Source organism: Eleutherodactylus coqui, chromosome 6, assembly GCF_035609145.1.
Source record: "Eleutherodactylus coqui strain aEleCoq1 chromosome 6, aEleCoq1.hap1, whole genome shotgun sequence".
NCBI classification, from domain to species: Eukaryota; Metazoa; Chordata; class Amphibia; order Anura; family Eleutherodactylidae; genus Eleutherodactylus; species Eleutherodactylus coqui.
Genome location: NC_089842.1, coordinates 174,156,306 through 174,175,229, shown reverse-complemented (window position 1 = coordinate 174,175,229; position 18,924 = coordinate 174,156,306). Strand labels below are relative to the sequence as shown.

General features: G+C 41.8%; 1 protein-coding gene across 4 annotated transcripts in view; it reads right to left on the bottom strand.

Moving 5' to 3' along the window:
• Positions 1-15,281, bottom strand: part of ARMH4 (armadillo like helical domain containing 4) — a 172,613-nt gene extending 157,332 nt beyond the window's left edge. For all 4 annotated transcript variants that reach the window (XM_066608245.1, XM_066608247.1, XM_066608246.1 and 1 more), the window contains exon 1: positions 15,068-15,281. In XM_066608245.1, the coding sequence (XP_066464342.1) occupies positions 15,068-15,120 (53 nt within the window). In that variant the 5' untranslated portion in view covers positions 15,121-15,281. The remainder of the gene's footprint in view (positions 1-15,067) is intronic.
• Between the last annotated feature and the right edge of the window lie 3,643 nt (positions 15,282-18,924).

Genomic DNA, 18,924 nt, shown 5'->3' with positions numbered 1-18,924 from the left:
AGATGAATGGGACTGCGCATGCACTCCCATGGAGATGAATGGGGTTGCGCATGCACTCCCATAGAGATGAATCGGGCTGTGCATGCACAACCTTCTAAAAAGTGTCAAGTTTGCTGTGCGCACATTAACTTTGCAAGGGAACATCAGAAGAACGGGGGATCGGGTGAGTATGAAAAGAGACTCCCCTGACTCCGTCACCTAAGCTATAAGCACCGTGACTTAGTTTATGGCGCTTATAGTTGATGATCGGTTCCCTTTAATGAGAAGTGTTACAATAAAATGATTACGACTAAATCTCTGGAAAACAGAATGACAATTGGCAGTGGAAGTGTTCCCTATGTGACTGGGGATTGTGTCTGACATGGTACGAGTAATGAAACAACTCCCGTGTGAGATCTCTAAAGACAGAAGAAGTCGTGTCAGGGGACTGCTCAAGTCTAAAGCTACACAAGCAACAAATGACTTTCTCTAGGCACAACAAAGGGAGGCATTACAGCATATACATGGATTATAACTCCCATTTTCTATTATTTCATTTTTGATAATGGGATCAGGATTTCTAGATTCCAGGAACGTAAGGGTCTTAAATTTTGCAAACAATACGTAATCCATCAAGCATGGAGGACTGTGCGAATCTGATCTGCTACTGTCGGGGGTTACCATGGAGACGCTATCATCCTACTGATGAACGATGACCCACAATGCAATGTTTCAAAACACCCCCTGTGACTGGCATACAGTGGCACTGCAGTCAGAAAGGACTATGCTTGGTCTTGCAAACAGGACTGCAATGCAGTAAATGCTGACAATGGAGAATATTAACCTCTTCCGTGCCAAGAGGTCCATGTAAATGTACTGGTAGATAAGGTAATAGATGATCAAGAAGAGGTTCATTCTTCATCCACTTATCGTAAACTTATCAAAAAAAATAACAACAGGGAGGGAAATGACATTTTGTCTGAACAGAGCACTAAATAAAGGGAACAAACAAGCAAAGCAGAGAGAAAAGAAGTGTAAAATGATGTGTGCCAGTGTAATATGTTATTACATTAATCAGGGTGCAAACGATGGAAATAGAAAAAACTACGTGAAAGTTTATTATCTGAAACTGTTATATTAGCAAAGCTGTCCTTAGCGTTGGCCGCAGTGGTCGTAAGGACTGTGAATGCTATCCACTAACTTTAACCTGGATAATAAAGTTACTGCTGTATGTATAATGTAGTCATTTTCATGTTCTAGGAAAACGTTAATGGGCTTTTCTAACTACTTTGTGCCTTAAAGAGCATCTATCACGACAGTTAAAGGGGTTCTACAGGACTCTAAAACTGCCTATCCTTAGTAAAGGCTATAAATATCAGATCAGTGGGGATGCGACTGCAAATCTGCTGATTGAAGGGGCCGCAGGGCTTCACATTTCATTTCACTGTTTAGCAGCCACAGCATCATACTTTTCATAATGGCGATGCCTGGCACTTAGGGGATGTGCTTGCACCCGGGGCCAGGAGCCTTAGGGGGCCCATAAGGGCTCTCTTCTCCATATAGGGAGCCCGGTACTATAAATAAAGCATTATAGTTGGGGACCCTGTTACAGATTTTACTTTGGGGCCCAAAAGCTTCACGTTACGCATTTGCGTTAAGAAAAGTTAAACTTTTCTTAAAAGATAAACTTTTGCACCCAGGCCCATGAGCCTTTAGCTACGCCCCCGAGGAATTACTGCTCAGAGCAGTTCAGTCTCACTGATCTGCAATACCAGCTACTACTAGCCTCTCTCAGACAAGCGTAAGTCGCTGCATGCTGCAGACATATCTATCACACACGAGCATGCAGCAAGTGAGCAATAACATGCATGCTTGCTGCGTGACAATCCTCATACACTGTCTTGGCATGTATGCGCGCGTAATACACGACAAGACAGTGCATGCTGCAATTTTTTTCTGCTCACGCATTTCTCGCGCTGTGTGTGGGAGGCACAGCAAAAAGTATGGGAGATTGGTAATGCGTATTATGTGTTCAAAAACTGCACGCATAATACGCAATGACCATTCGCTTATGTGAGAGAGGCCTAAAAATATAGAGGCAGTATGAAGAGCTAAAATTGGGTTGAGTAACCCTGTGTGATGAGGAAAGTCTCCTGCTTGGGTATAATATACTGAAAAATCCAAGATTATGTTTAGGGCGGTGTGCTAGAGAAAGGTGCTGCCCATTTGTGTGGAAGCCACTGCTGAAGTCATTGGTATAATGACAACCAGTGGGAAGAAAGCCAAAAGAGTCTGTAATAGCACAAGCTTTTTTGAGAGAAGAGTCCAGAGGCAGGAAATAAATAGCCCAACAAAGACAAATTTTGTTTCGAGGCAACAAGACCTCTTCTTCAGTGACAAGCTAAATTGGAACACTTATAACAGCTAGGGAGGACTGACATACATGTGGTGTTCCCTTGAGCAGGAGAACCATATTTGTCTTTGCTGGTTTATACCGTTGCCTTGTAATGATGTAGATAGTATGCCCCGGATTAAATCCTTATTGGGCTCCTGTGAGTGGTGAGACCTGGTTTGCAATCTATCAATCAGTATCTGATTATGCGATTGGTGTTCATGTTCCAACACTGAATGATGATGACACAAGAGGATATTTAAGTTGGAATTGTTTGGGGCAGGACATCCCTAAAGTCCATGCCCTCTGATCAAGCCATAATATATGGTGAAACATGTCAGGAGGAAGGGCTTTGCCAACTGTTTTAATAGCAGCCGTAAATTGACCAATCTGCAATAGTGGTCCATGAAATTGATCTAGTAGTCAGTCGGACAATTTAATTTAGACAGATAGGCACAGGAGTTGTCTTTTTAACTAACCCTTCACATTAATTATAACCAACAATAATAAAAGCTATGTTTTTAAAATTGCGGAGAACCTAGAAAGGCCAGTAGGTCTAATGGACAATATATAAAAACTACATGTCTAAAGTTTGGTACCAGGTTCCTTAGGAGTCAATTCCACCCAGAATTTTGTGGACACAGCATGGACTCACCTGTGTGAAGAAGCCCTTACACCCATCTTTTAGACTTCTCTTACACCATTTGTAAAGTTTGTATTTTGTTAAGAAACTGATTTTGATGGATCATATTTATGTCAATTGGGCTTCACTTGAGGAAAAAAAACAAATCTGTGAACTGTCCTATTGTTTTCTGTAGATCAAACACATGCTAGTATGTGTCATTTCAGCACGTGTTTTAATGCAATATGTCAAAGATATTGTTTTTACTGTAGAACTTTGAATTATTGTTTACTGTAAAAGAAATGTATACATGACGTATGTGTTATATTTGTGCAGGTCTTGCTTGCAAGAATATAATACATTTAAAGGCTGAAGGGAAGGAGATATACACTGGATTGGATACTGTTCACACAAAATATAAGCCGAATGTGTAAGCAACAAAGAGAAAACTGGGACATAGACCCTACACTAACATCATGCAGGTAAATACTTACCAAATGTACTAACAGAACAAGGCAGATAGAAATATCAATAAGTACAAGGTATTAGTTAGTATTTTGGCCAAAGTACCTAAGCTCACAAGCCCACATCAAGGGTCATCATTATCTTGTGAGTCCCTACTCTAACAAGATAACTAAACCATAAAAAAGGAATCCTGCTTACGAGAGGGGCGATCATCCCAATAAAGAGGGTCCCCCACAGGAACCTATGGAAACCTGTTTTGCCCTAGATGGTAATAGGCAGTAACACCAGGAATGGACATAACACACAACTGGCCTCTGCTCACCTACAGATGGAAAGGAGTACAACACATGACATAATACACAGAAGGTGTCTGCAAACCTACAGATAAAGGAAATTTCGACATACAACATAATTCACACCAAGAGTCTGCACAACTACAGACATGCACTGAACAAGACATAGATTACACCAGGTGTCTGCACAGCTACAGACACTGAACAAGTCATTGTTCACACCAGGTGTCTGCACACCTACAGACATGCACCAAACAATTCACTGTTCACACCAGATGTCTGCATACCTATAAACATACATTGAACAAGTCATTGTTCACACCAGGTGTCGGCACACCTGCAGACATACACCAAACAATTCACTGTTCACACCAGGTGTCTGCATACCTACAAACATACATTGAACAAGTCACTGTTCACACCAGATATCTTCACACCTTCAGACATACAGGGAACCATTCACTGTTCACACCAGGTGTCTGCACACCTACAGACACACACCAAACAAATCACTGTTCACCAGGTGCCTGCACCCCTATAGGCATACCCCCAAACAAGTCACTGTTCACACCAGGTGCCTGCACACCTACAGACATATACTGAACAAGTCATTGTTCACACCAGGTGTCTCCATACCTACAAACATACATTGAACAAGTCATTGTTCACACCAGGTGTCTGCACACCTACAGACATACACCAAACAAGTCACTGTTCACACCAGATATCTGCATATCTACAGATATACACCAAACAAGTCACTGTTCACACCGTGTGTCTGCACACCTACAGATATACACCAAACAAGTCACTGTTCACACCATGTGTCTGCACGCCTACAAACATACACTGGACAAGTCATTGTTCACACCAGATGTCTGCACGCCTACAGACATACACTGAAAAAGTCATTGTTTGTTCCTCAGCATGCATTCTTACAAACACCAGGCATAATCCTCAATCTATGGATCACTGCCAACTCCAAAATTACCAGTTGCCTGCAATCAGATTCTACAGCTAAAATGGAGTGCACTCACCAATAGTGCAGGTCACCAAAAACGGCTTTTCAGTTAGATAACTTTTATTATCACAGAGCTTCCACTACGTGTTTCAAATCCATACCAGATTCTTCCTTAGGTGACACATCCTAGCTGTAAAATGGCACAGTGTTGTCATTTCCGTCAAATAGGCCATTTACATGGGACGATTATCGCTCAAAATTCACTCAAATGAATGAATTTGAGCGATGATTGTGCAGTGTAAATGCACAGAAATCACTCATTATTCGTTCACAGATTTTTAGGCTGACTTATAGTCAGCTTAAAAACCATCGCTGGACCGTGGGCTTATCGTTCTGTGTAACCGCTCCCCACTCAGTGCTTCACATAGAAGGTGAAGCGCTGAGCAAAAAGCCAGCGTTGAAGTCTAGCAGTGTAAACGCTCTGCACAAGTGCGAACGACCTTAGCGGTGACATTAGCGCTCATGCAGTTATTTCCCCGACTGTCGGCCCATGTAAAAGGGCCATTAGGCAGAAACCCTGACACAGACATGAATAGGAGGTGACATCTGCAAGCAGACATTGGCATACATTTAACCATTAAATGTTTTTTTCAAGATAATAAATAAAGAAGAGAAGATGTGATAAAATAACAAAAGCACCTATACTCCCCTATAAATCCCCCGCTGCTGCAGTGCCACCGCTTCGGTGGTCCCTGACGGTCTTTCTTTATTTTGCTGTAGTAATTTCCATGTCTAAATACCCAAATAACTGCTGTAGGCAATCAGTGATCTCTTGCCGTACTACCTTCGCTCAATCAAAAATCACCTTAAAATTACAGTCATTTGTTTATTCTGATAGCCATAATGTTTTTATTTTTCCGTCTGTAGAGCTTGTAAGAACTTGTTTCTTGCAGGACAAACTGTACTGTTCACCAATTTAGAGTACTAGGTCTTTCTGATTACTTTTTAATCCATTGTAGAAGTTTATAATGAACGGGAAAAAACAGCAATTCTAGATCGTTTTTTTCTCTTCTAAACGCCATTTACTATGTCACATGATTGGCTAATATGATGCGGCTTAATACGATATTGGCAATAATAATAATGGCAATATTACATTTGTATGTTTTTGTATGTTTTACTACTTTCGTACAATAAAATCACTCTTCAAAGAAATATTCTTTTTGTCACCCTATTCAATAAGTTATTAGTTTTCTGTTGAAAATATATATTGCAGCCTCTTTGTTACAGAGCAAGTACAATTTAGGAGTACATACTTTTTTGACCCATTTTTTTTAGCAAGGATGAATAAAAATTACAATACTGGCATTGTTTCATTTTTCTACAGCATTCAGCATGTGGCATAAATAATGCAATAGTTTTACAGTACGGGTCATTGCAAATGCATTAATACCAATTTAGTATAGTTTTCCATAATAAAGCATCATTTATAGTTAAAATTGTGACTTGTGTGGGGTTTTTTTTTTACATCTTTATTATTTCTACAAGAGGATTGTATGCATGTAGTGCCGTGTATTATGCGGTACTGGTGTATCTCGACGCCACCAGGAAGTAGTACTGGAGAGCACACTGACAGCCCAGTGATGCCCCCCTGTACCTGATAGGCTAAAGAGAAGGCTCCCCTGCAGGTCCTGGAAGGGGAGTATGATCCTCCCGTCCCAACTCCCGGACAACAGTTCTCTTCACCGCTGCTGCTGCTGTCAGTGTTGCAGGCTCCCTGGCCCTGTTCTTTGCTGCACGTTGCTGTACTTTGGCCCGACCTTCCCACTGCTCCCTTTTCTCCCGACTGCCGGCAGGACATGCACTGTATGCTGAGCCAGCGGCGGCAGCACAATGTGGCCTGGCTGTTCCCTAATGCTGCAGATGTGAGTGTGGCAGGCTCCCCGGGCGGCCCCAGAGGTCATCTCCGTGACTGTGTTCCCCGACGCTTTCCCCGCTGTTGCTGATGTGAGTGTGGCAGCCTCCCCAGGCGGCCCCACATGTCACCTCTGCGACTGTGTTCCCTGGCACTTCCCCGCTGCTCCCTTATGTCTACAGCGGCGGCGCCGCTGCTGCTGCTCCCCTGCGTGAATCCCTTCTGTCCAGAGGCAGTAGGTTGCAGAGGGCAGATGGAAGGGGGGCGGCTGCTACATATGGTGTGTAGAGATTTTAGCCTGCTCTGGGTGGTTACGGTAAGGGACTATTCTCCTGTTAGTACAATAATGCCTTAATCGTTAACCTCCAGGGCAGGCTAAAATCTCTACACACTGTACTGCTAGGACCTTACAAATGTCCACCAATGGGGAGCTAGGGGTGTTATAGGGGCATTCCTGCATCCAAGCCCTGTCAAACCCCTAGCTTCTGGTGGTGTCAAGATACACCAGTACGATATTATCCTTGGCTATCAGTATTCTACTGACAGGTATTCTAATAGATCCTGCCTTTGGCAGGGCCTAATAGGCTTCTGTAGGTAGAAGACCTTGAGGCAATTCTTAGGCCTTCAGCTTCCACAGCAATCCATGATCACATCACAGCTTAATTGCCATGGTTTCTATTGACTTGTTGTGTATAAAGGGTCTGATGGGTGGGATCGGTACTAGCTCAGATCCCCACCATTGTAGTAAAGTATCAGCTGTACATTTAAGTTTTATCACTATACCATAAATGCAAGTAAATCTGACAGAGTTTCTACTAATGACCTAACGTAAAAGGTAGTCTTCCACCATGCACATATGATGCATTAATGGCTCAGGAGCTGAGCTTGCACCATCAGAAATGGGTGTCAACTATAACATACTGTAGAGCTGACACCCTGCTGCAATGGCTGGAATATTATTGTTTAACCCTTTAGGTGCTGTGGTCAATAGCAACGATACATTGGAGAGATTGACAGAGGGATATTGCCACATCCGCAACGACCTAGATCTGTAACGGTCCTAAATAAATAAAGATGGCTGCACCGCCTCTCTGACTACCTGATGCACACTGTCACTAGTATGCATCAGTAGTATTAGACTAAGGATGCATACTAATGTACAGGGTGCATCAGGTAGTCAGAGACGCGGTGCAGTAATCTTTATTTGCCCAGGACCAGAGAGTCACTTTAACTTCTCTGTAAAATCAATGATGAACACTAGAATCAGCCTCTTCCAAGTCTGAAATGACAGATAACAGGAGTAGACCGCATTACGTAAGTGGCATAAAGTGTATTGAGATTCGAAATCCCTTTAAATGGCATTCAATGGTTTGTCTGAAACAGAAGAGGTTAACTCTGAAGAGACAATTCACATGCCTGTAATTAGCTCTGCCAAAGACACTAAATTGTACCAGAGTCAAGTGGCACTACATTCAGCCATTTCCCAGTTGGTACAGCTAATGTCCCTTTGTAAAACATTATCCACAAGGACAATGAGATTATTTATATGATGGCATTCACTATAGTATCAGACTGTACTGGAGGAAAGCAGATCTATCAATTAGAAAATGACACCTTTATGCATTATAGCAGTAGACTGCAGCATTCTTTTGACCTGACATAATGATGTCACTTCATGATGTCATCGCTGACGGTGGTTCCTACTACTGCCCCAAGTGTGCAGTAGGTTATTAATGTAGGTCTTATATGGCTTCATATAATTTACATAAACATTTACCCCTATACTGCAATGATATGGTATTAGAAGCGTTCCCTTGGGGAATTTTTAAAGCCCACATTTCTGAATAAACACACATCCTTTAACTGGACTGTCGCATTTCACAGTGAGGTATCCCCCACTGCTGATCTTTGATCTAGGGACCACGATGATCATTGCCATAGTCTAATTCTTATGTAGGATGGGTAGAAGCTGCCTCTAAACAAAAGAGGTTTTTTTGATTGTGTATAAAACATTGTAAAGGTAAGAGCATAAAATGCATAAGATTACAAATATCCTATTTTTAGGATAAATCATCAATGTATGATTAGTAGAGGTACCCTACTCTAATAAATTACATCAAAGTTCCTCAGGGTTATGAAATTTAAACTGTGCAGTAAGTGTAGTATGAGGATAATGCAAGTATACAACAGAAATATGGAATGTACTAACTGGGGTTCACATCCCCAATTTAAAAGCTTAGGATATTGGCAATACAATTATCACAAAAGTTCTTAAACCAACTTTATTGCTTTATATAAAAGTGCCAAAACTATAGTTTACTTTAAAGAAGTTGTCCAATTGTAAACTATTAATTGCCTATTTACAGGACTAGCCATTAGTAGTAGATCAGCAGTGGTCTGTCATCCAGAACTCCGCAACGATCAGCTGGTCTTGGGGCTAATGTGTCCGTGCACTAAGCTGATTTCTGAAGGAAGCAAACAGCTCTGTTCTTATTGTAGTGGCTCAGTTTGGTATTTCAGGCCAAGTTCCCATACATTTTAGTGAGAACTTTGCCTGTCATACCAAGCCTGGCCATCGCACTAAGAATGGAGCTGACTGCTTCCTGCAGAAATCGGTTCAGTGTACCAGCACATATGTCCAAAGAAGACATGATTACTGGAGGACCCAAGCTACAGACCCTCACTGATGTACTATTAATGACCTATTCTGAGGATGGATAATCAATCATTTATAACTGGACAATCTCTTGTTTGCCCACAGGTCCTTGACTGAGGTCTCAAACCCAACCCCAATTTAAAAGGAAAAAAAAGGGTTGGGAATGAAATAAAACATTTTTAAAAAATCGCACCTGATGCATTTTGGATACACACTACAAGAAATTCACTAACACTTTAAGTGCCCACATAGACCAACCTCAAAATGTTGGAAGAAGAGGTCCCCCATACGGGTATAAATAATTTGCAGTAAAGTTGTTGAAGAAATTTCACAGATCATCCCACTAACCTGAATGGGGTCTGCAGACGCGGCTAAACTCCCTGCCCCTCCCTTTTTTTCACGCTTCCATAGAAGTCTATGGGAGCTTCCTGCATATCTTCTCTCGGGAAAAGATAGGGCAAGAGCTATCTTGTGTCATGGCGTATACAATCGGTCACGGATGCGTCATTTTTCCTGGTGTGATTTTTTTATGTACCCAAAAATCATTCATCTGAATAAATACATTCAAAATTCAATGCTTTAGATGGTCGCAATGTTTTGATGCTGCTAAATAGTAGCAAATATACGGTTGTGTGAATAAGACCTAAAATACGCCAATGTACGCGCAAAAAAGCATCATTCATTCCGAAAAATTGCGTCACACTCATGCATGCTCACACATACGCTTGTGTGAATCTGGCCTAAAGAAACTTTGAAGAGGAGAGAAAGTTTATAAGGCTCTATATATTATACACTCCATCCGAACCTGAGAAGATTCTCAGATGATTGGCATTAGAGATTAACAGGACAAAATTCTAGTTGGGATGATATTGCTGATAAATGACCACTTCAATTGTCAATAATAAGACCGATTTCTGTATTAGTATTCTGTATTACTGTTTTTTTGATATTGCTCTCCATGTCATAAAAAGTTCTGGTCTATATGCTCAGAGGAACCCTAGGTAACATCTAAAGTTAGTTATCCGCATGAAAGTGTATTATTAAAGGGATCCTGTCACTTGCCTTAAGCACCATAACCTACATTATGGTACTGTTAGGTGAGGTGGCAGGGAGCCGGCTGCTGTATCTTTTATACTCACATGCTTGCTGGTTCTCACGTTGCCCACCGCTGAGGACCGCCGCCGCACGAAAATGTGACTCTTTTCAGAGTCCCATGTGCATGCTCTCCCATACAAGTCTATGGGAAAGCGCACGAATCGGACTCTGAAGAGAGTGAGATACACATTACAGGAACCAGGAAGCAGTTGAATACAAAAAAATATAACAGCACTATAAGTTAGTTTATGGTGCTTCAGTGCTTTGCCGCCTGCATCTGCTGCGGCCATCTCTCCCCATAGAGAAGCCGTTGCAAAAAAGAAAAAAGAATTGACATGCCCATCTTTGTTTTCCGCGTGGCATGTCAGTTTCAGTGTGCCTTGGCCACAACGGATTGGCCAAGGCATGTGGATGAGATTTTTGCTAAATCTTGTCCACTTTGCTGGCTAATCCCGGGATTAGGAGCCACGGGCGGACATTCTGCACGGAAATTCCGCAGCAATTCCGTCCCATGTGAACCCACCCTAAGGCAGCCGCTAGGAGGGGTATGAATAAAGCAGTGGTCAAGTATACATCCTGCCACTCCACTTAAACTCTATGTCAGTCTTGCAGCTGGGGGGAAATTGGGAATTTAGCATCAGACCCCCTACCAAATTAGCACTACTCACGTATCCAGAGGATAGATGATGATAAGTGCTTCTGGTCAGACCCCTTTAATTAGACTTTTTGCCATGTATCACTTGCTTTTGAAATAAAATACAAATACATCTACATAGCTTCTTGAGTTGCTAAAATCTGTTTAGCAACTTAAGACACTTCGTTGTTAGATCTGCTTCTGGGAAAGCTGGGTGGCAGAAAACTTAGCCACCATTATACTTCCCAACGTAGAAGGAAGTGAACTAAACTTCTGAATGCTGAATCTAATTATGCTCATATATCTCCATCACAACTTTAATACATAACTAAGCAGATTTGCAGTTCAAATCGTTAAGAATATTGAATGACAAATTGAATGACAATCTCTGCAATGACCTTATCATCTGTCACTGAACTGCTCAGAAATGCAGGTAACTTAGAAACAGCAGTTTATTTTTTTTATTTAACTGAAAATAACTATTTTTTCTGTTATTTAAAGTGGTTGTTTCATTAAGATAGGTCCCTCTCCAAGCTACAAGCATATCCCCCCCCCCCTTGATCCTTCCCTTACGTGTTTTCTCTACTGTCTTCATACTTGTTTCTCCCTGAATGGTACTCTTGGTTCAGGTCTTTTCAGGTTGATTATATTTTGTTTCGGTATGGGTTTATCTAATAAAGGAATAAAACTTTGAATTGTACTTTATTTTACTATGTAAGAAGTAATACCTGAGATGTAATTTTGAGCATTTTGCCCAACTTTGTAACCCCCCGACTATTTAAGTGACTGTAATATTGAAAGTCATGTTTAATATGTTTTGAGTCTTTTGACCTTTCCAAAAAATTATTATAAACTTTGTTAATCAAGATAAGTCGCTTTCTAAAAACGGCTGGCCAGTAATCAGCCGATCACTATGGATCCTGTGTTTGAAACCCTAGTGATTATCCGGTATTTCCTAAATGGTTAACCACGTAATACATGAATGGGCCAAGACCTTTAGACCACTTTCACTCAGCATTATTTGCATCAGTATTTATAAGCCAAAACTAGAGATGAGCGAGTGTACTCGCTAAGGCAAACTACTCGAGCGAGTAGTGCCTTATGCGAGTACCTGCCCGCTCGGCTCTAAAGATTCGGGTGTCGGTGGGGGAGAGCGGTGAGTTGCGAGAGTGAGCAGGGGGGAGAGAGTGAGAGAGCTCTCCCCCCCCATTCCTCCCCTGCCGCTCCCCGCCCCCCGCTGGCACCCGAATCTTTTGAGACAAGTGGGCAGGTACTCGCATAAGGCACTACTTGCTCGAGTAGTTTGCCTTAGCGAGTACGCTCGCTCATCTCTAGCCAAAACTAGAAATGGGTCCAAATAAGGAAGTGGTGCAAATTTCTTCATTATACTTTATCTCAGTAGGTTCCACTCTTGGTTTTGGCTTATGGCCCTTTTACATGTAACAACAGTCGGGTGAACAACTGACATCACCGCTAAGGTTGTCAACGTTCGTGCAGAGCATTTTCACTAGAAAAATCACCGCTGGATCTCGGACTTTTCATCTGCTTCTTGCTCAATGCTTCACCTGCTATGTGTAAATGGCCCATTATAGACGGGGATGCAAAATACTGACCAAATTCTGCCATGTGAAAGTAGCCTTAGGTCGGTTTCAGACGAGAGTATTCTAACACATCCACATAGGATCTGTATTACGGACGTGTTACAGATGACATTACAACTGTATGTCATCAGTATTTCATCATTATCTGACAAGTATTTACCTCCATATATTTTACTTTCTACGGAGCAAATCCATATTTGCCCAATAGAAGATAATAGCGATACAGAGGCAATAATGGGAAAAATAGATCATGTTGCGTTTAAAAAAAAAAAAAAACTGCAGTGAAGACTACGGCCATGTGAACAGATACATAGATTTACATTACCTTCGTATTACAGTACACAAAACATGAACCAAATATGGAGCTAATATACGATCACCTGAAAGTGTCCTTAGGCTGTATTTACACAGCGGATAGCGGGTTGCGCCTGAGATTCTCAGACGCAACTCGCATCACACAGCACACGGACACCCTGTATGTGTGCTGTTTGAGACACAGCATATTGCAAGTCCTATTCTTGCATGAAAATAGGACCTGCTTCAGTTTTTCCACCATCGGTGCAAGAGAAAAAAATGCACGTGAAAATTAACCCTTTGGAAATTATGGGTTATTTCAATGAGCAAGTTCTGTGTGTCTCACATGTTATTCTTAACCGTGTAAATGCGGCCTTAGCCACACATCTCAGCTCTGGTTTATATAGAGGGTCTCCCAGTGGAAACAATTCTTTATACACGCTCTACCACCTCTTTAAGGAAAAATGCTCTTTATCCAAACTGCATATCTGCAGATTCATATAATCTTCACATGTGGAAGTGTCTCTACTACAAAGTAAAATCTAGTTATAAAAATAATGTGCACTAGTGGTCTTCAGGGCAGACATATAACAAGTATTTCTAGTACAGTATCTGCAGGCAGACAAGTTTTTTCCAAATCTCACCTACTGTCACATTTTCACACATTTCTTTTAAAAGTCTGCAAAACAAGTGAACTTAAATTTCCCTTGGGGAATGTAAGTAAAGCAATCAGGCATGATGTCAGACTCTTCTCTATACAGCACTGCGAAGTATGTTGGTGTTATAATACTTTTTCCAGTAGAAAGAGGAATCTACCAATCTACCAGTGTTATGGCATATGAGAAGGAGTGAGAGAGATTTCACATTCAGGAAAGCTGGGAGCTACAATTCTGTGCAAAAGTTTTTGGCAGGTGTGAAAAAAATGCTACAAAGTAAGACATTTTTCAAAAATAGATGGCATCTGATTGACTTCTGCAGCAAGCCCATAACCCCAAATATCCAGCCAATGTCATTACAAACTATCTTCAGTGTAAAGAAGAACAAGGAGCCCTGGAAGTGATGATATGGTACCCACAGATTCCTGATCTCAACATCATCCAGTCTGTCTGGGATTACATGAAGAGACAGAGGGATTTGAGCAAGCCTACACAGAAGATCTTTGGTTAGTTTTCCAAGATGTTTGGAACAACCTCCCTGCCGAGATCCTTCAAAAACTGTGTGGAAGTGTCCCTAGAAAAACTGATGCTGTTTTGAAGACAAAGGGCAGTCACACCAAATATTGATGTGATTTAGATTTCTCTTTTGTTCATTCACTTTGCATCTTGTTAATTGACAAAAAAAAACTATTACCGCTTTTATTTTTAAATAAAAAATTTTAAATTTTCTTACTTTTGAGCATTTTTTCCACACCTGCTTAAAACTTTTGCACAATACTGTCCACTGGTGCACATTACGGTAGCACCGTGGCTCAGTGACTAGCGATGTTACCCAGCACTGGGGTCCCACCAAACACAACATCTGCATGGAGTTTGTATATTCTGCCTGTGATTGCGTGGGTATCCAAAAACATACAGATAGGAAAGTATAGGTTGTGAGCCCCATTGGGATCAGAACCCAATATCAAGTGATGTTAGGTGCTGTGTAATAGCCATGGGCTATATAAATAAAGGTGATTGATTGTCACCCAGCTTTCCTAGAGGCAGATACAAACAAGAGACAACTTGAGGAGAAAAAGAAAACTCACAAACTCTTATCTTAGAAGGAAATTCTATTTTTCCAGTATTTACTACTTCTGGCAGTTGTATACATTGTATCTCCTATTTGTAAATCATTTTGTTACAGTTTAACACAAAGGTAAATAAAGCCTGGAAACAGATGGAACCCTGTAAATTACACATGAACTAGTCTGAAAATAAAAAGTTAATGGTGTTAACCTGTGCCAAGTCCCAGCCTTGGCATTTTACAAGAAAATCAGTTTCTTTCCTTACAGCCTGCACCATGGAAACATTGTAGGGTATACAGTGTTGCTATGACTTGCAGTCCATGCTCTCATTATTGCAATGGGCAAAGCAAGATCAGAGCTGGAATTATGTCATCTGTCCTTCCTTATACAATCAAAACAAACAATAGTAAAGGTGGCATCAGGAGGAGGACCCTTACCAGCCAGTCTTCTGTGCAGGTTGCGCTCCCGAAGAGCCATTGGCATCAGTCATGTCCTGTGATCTGCATCCTCTCCATGCATTCAGTGCTGTCCTTTCAACAATCGGATGGCTGTATTGATCTTCCTCTCTGGTCTCCAGTGATGGACCCGCCCAGGCTGGTGCTATTCTCCGGAGAGGGGCAGGTAACACACATCAATCTGAGCCTGGCTCACCCTTCAGCCCCAGCCTGGCAACGCGCAGGCGCAGCCCTCCTCCCTCATTGCCCACACCATTCATTCCAGTCTGCAGATGTAGTCACAGCATGGGCTGGAGGGGTGCAGGGGAAGTGACCTCCACTCTGTTATGGGCTGCTGCCTGTAAATATGCACTGTCAGTCTCAGGCTATACATTGTGGTTTGCAATGCACTTGCTATAAAGTTGCCTTTTGCAACACATACATGATGCATATATAAAGCAGGAATATTCTTGCATTCATCCAAGGCTGATTGAGATTGAGAACTGATTTTAACCCTAAAATTAAAAAGAATACACCTGAGCTCTTGCTTTATTCCCAAATGTGCAGTTGTTAAAATATTTTTCAGCTATGCCTTAGTTTTCTGTGTTTCTGGGAAAGCTGGGTGACAACAAATATGGTCACCATTACTACTTTCAGCAAGGTTTTTAGCAAGCTCCCAGACTCCTAACAAATTGAATTACCTTATGCAGATATACAGTGCTGCATAAATAAGCATATTTGCCTTTCTGGGGTCAGGGAAAGCTGGGTGACATCCATTAGTGGGTAATGGTTGTCAACATACTTTCCAAGGAACAAGAACTAAGAGCTCCTTCATACAACCTTGCTGGTATTCCGCGTGTGAGTTTTGCTCATGGAATACGCTGTACCAATCTGCCATAGGCTCCCATGCTGCCGATCACACATATTGTGCGAGATACGCGCAGTACAGATCGTAGCATGTTCTACCTTGGCATATGTTACACGCTAAGATAGTTCATGGCAATCGGTGCCCCAAAGCAAGTATGCGATGTCATTGCATACTTGCTGCGTGCCTCGCAACTGTCATGTGCGGGCGACACACAGCGAATTACGCCCGTGTGCAGCCGGACTCTGCAATAGGCTAAAAACAACATGAGGTCATTGATGAAAATATTCTAGTCGGTTGTGTATCTGACGCCCTACTCACATTTTCTGACACATTTGAACAAACATATTTGTCAAAATATTTTGTGGCAGTTTTGGGGGGTTTGTACAAAACACCATGAAATTCACATGTGCTTCTACAAGCATTTTTTTTTCTTTAGCCCTTTTGTTCATATACTTTTATATGCATTCTTTTCCAGACCCTTTTTTCTACAGAGAAACATATGGAAAAACACCTGCATATAAATGCTATGTTTGCAAAAAAAAAAAATGCAATAGACCCTAAAACCACACGACAAGTGAAAAAAAAGCCCCCAAAACACACAGTCCTTAGTGTGTCCCTACTAACATCTGGCGGTGGCATTTTTGTATTATGAAAGGTGCAGCAAAGAATACCAGAAAAATATGCCATTACAGAGGTGGCGTTTTGTTCTATGTACAGGGTGTGAGGCCACTGCTGAAAAACCGGGTGTACTCTAAATCTGCAGCATGCCTATTGAAATACAAGGGTTAAAATCACCACCAGACCCACAGCAAAAAGTGTGTCACAACCATTTAGGTGCTGATTTGGCTTTTGCAGACTTCCAGCGTATTGGCTGTGGAGAGCCCGCAGCAGAGACGCTGTGTATAAAGGTACCCTTAGGCCGCTCTCACACAGCCCACTTTCTACTGAGATTAGTGCAGCATTTCAAACGGCGCGCTAATCACGATACAACGCCTCCACTGATTTCAATGGGGCTTTGCAGACCTGCTCTCGAACGTGGCGTTTCCAATACTGTGATTTTCGAGAGACTTCTGCTCTATTTTCACACGTTTTAATGCTTTTTGATGCACCTCATCACCCATCACAATGATGGTGTGTTTAAAAATGCTGCCAAATGCTGTAACATGCTTCCGAAAACGCAGTGCGAAATCGCGAAAGACGCTGTAGTTTTGGACGCGGCGTTTTGTGAACGCATGTGTGAGAGCAACCTTAGTCCTGACATGCTAGAGCTGAGGTTGCGTTACCATGTATTTCATTATTGGGAAATGCTATCAGTCTGGAGTCCAGGATAGGACAGATTTGGACTAGTTTGGATGCTGTTTTGCTCATGAACGATTGCATAAACCATTACATTGTAACAAACCCTCAGCTATGTTATTAGGCTAGGTTCACACCTACGGTAGGGCTCAGTTCAGGGTTTCTGTCTCTCTGCTCTGTTTTTGGGGGGAGAAAGTGAAAGAAAACAAAAAAAAATGACCATTTTTTCCCCAATTGACTGCAATGGCGTTTCAAAAAAAAACAAAAAAAAACGGAAAGGCTTCAGTTTGCTTCCATTCTGTTAGGTTTCATTTTTTTTTTTTTTACGGAAAAAGTGTGCAGACTTGCGAACTTTTTCGGAAAACATGAGAAGAAACCCTGGTGCGGCTTCAATCAGTCACCCAGAGGCGCAGTACGGATACATAACAGTTTAGTGACGGCAGATTAGATCCATACAGCATGTAGCTGGGTATGAGCCATGTTCATGAGCTTTAGAAATGGAATTTGCTAAAACCTTGTACCCTGCTGGTGAACATTGGATGACTGATGCGAAAAACCAAAGCTGCCAATATACAGCAAAGCAGCTAAATGTGAACACTGAGGCTAATGGAATGTGATATGTGGAATTAGTCAAGATTTTAGGAAATTCTGTAGCTCGCTTTAGTACTACAGTGTTACAGAAGTTAATACACATCTAAAGCCATTATGGCCAGAACAAAAGATCATCGGGGGAAAAGCCCAACTTTAACCCGTTCATATATATAACATGTCAGATGAAAGCTACACCACTGAAGGGATAGGGCTACACGGTGACATGTCACATAAAAAGTCACATGACCAATAAATTTGTGTAACTTGTCTGCAACTTGCTGTCATGCAACAGTTTCAAAGCTGCAATTTGGCTATTAAACAACAGCCAAATCGCAGACAGGTCGCGGGCAAGTCACAGTCACATACGACTTCCATTGAGGTTTAAAGTGCAAATAAGGGAGATGGAACAATACCTCTTCAGCGCCACCTAATAAAAGGCAGCATTCCTGCAAGTCAATGTTAGACTTTTTATCCAAGCCTTGTAACAATGACTGGGAATTGAAAGCCAAGCCAGAATCCATACACAGACAGCTGTTTGGGGGTGTTTGCCCCTCATCAGTGTGCAGTAGGTTTTGCGACTTGTGACGAGTGACCAAAATCCAACTAAGTTGGATTTCCTGCAGTTGTCATGTCGCAGTCACATCAAGTCACAACCTGACACCATTGGCAAATGTTAGATTCCGCACGTCGCTGTGTGGCCCTGGCATAAACGTGGTCTCGGCTTATTGTGCTATTTTATTTCAATGGAGAGGACACCTCTGGCAGTGCCTTATCTCTTGAAGAAACAAAGGGTAGGACATGGTTCAACTTGGTAGGGAGGATTTCATACGCATTAAGGTCCATTTACATGGGAACAGCTGTTGGGTAGATGATTTTTGTAATTTTTCTGCAGTGCCACCATTGAGGAAATAAAGCATTACTCGTACAAACTACTCTTTGAAGTTGTGGGCTTCTCTCGCATCATATTTCGCCTTTCCAGCACTGGTTCCATCCTGGGTTTTGTCCTCATGTAAAAAACTGCACATGGATGGAACCCAAGACAGAACCTGGTAGGTGCCATAAGGGAGAATTTGTGAAAAGAAGACCTTTTTAGTCCATGTTTGGC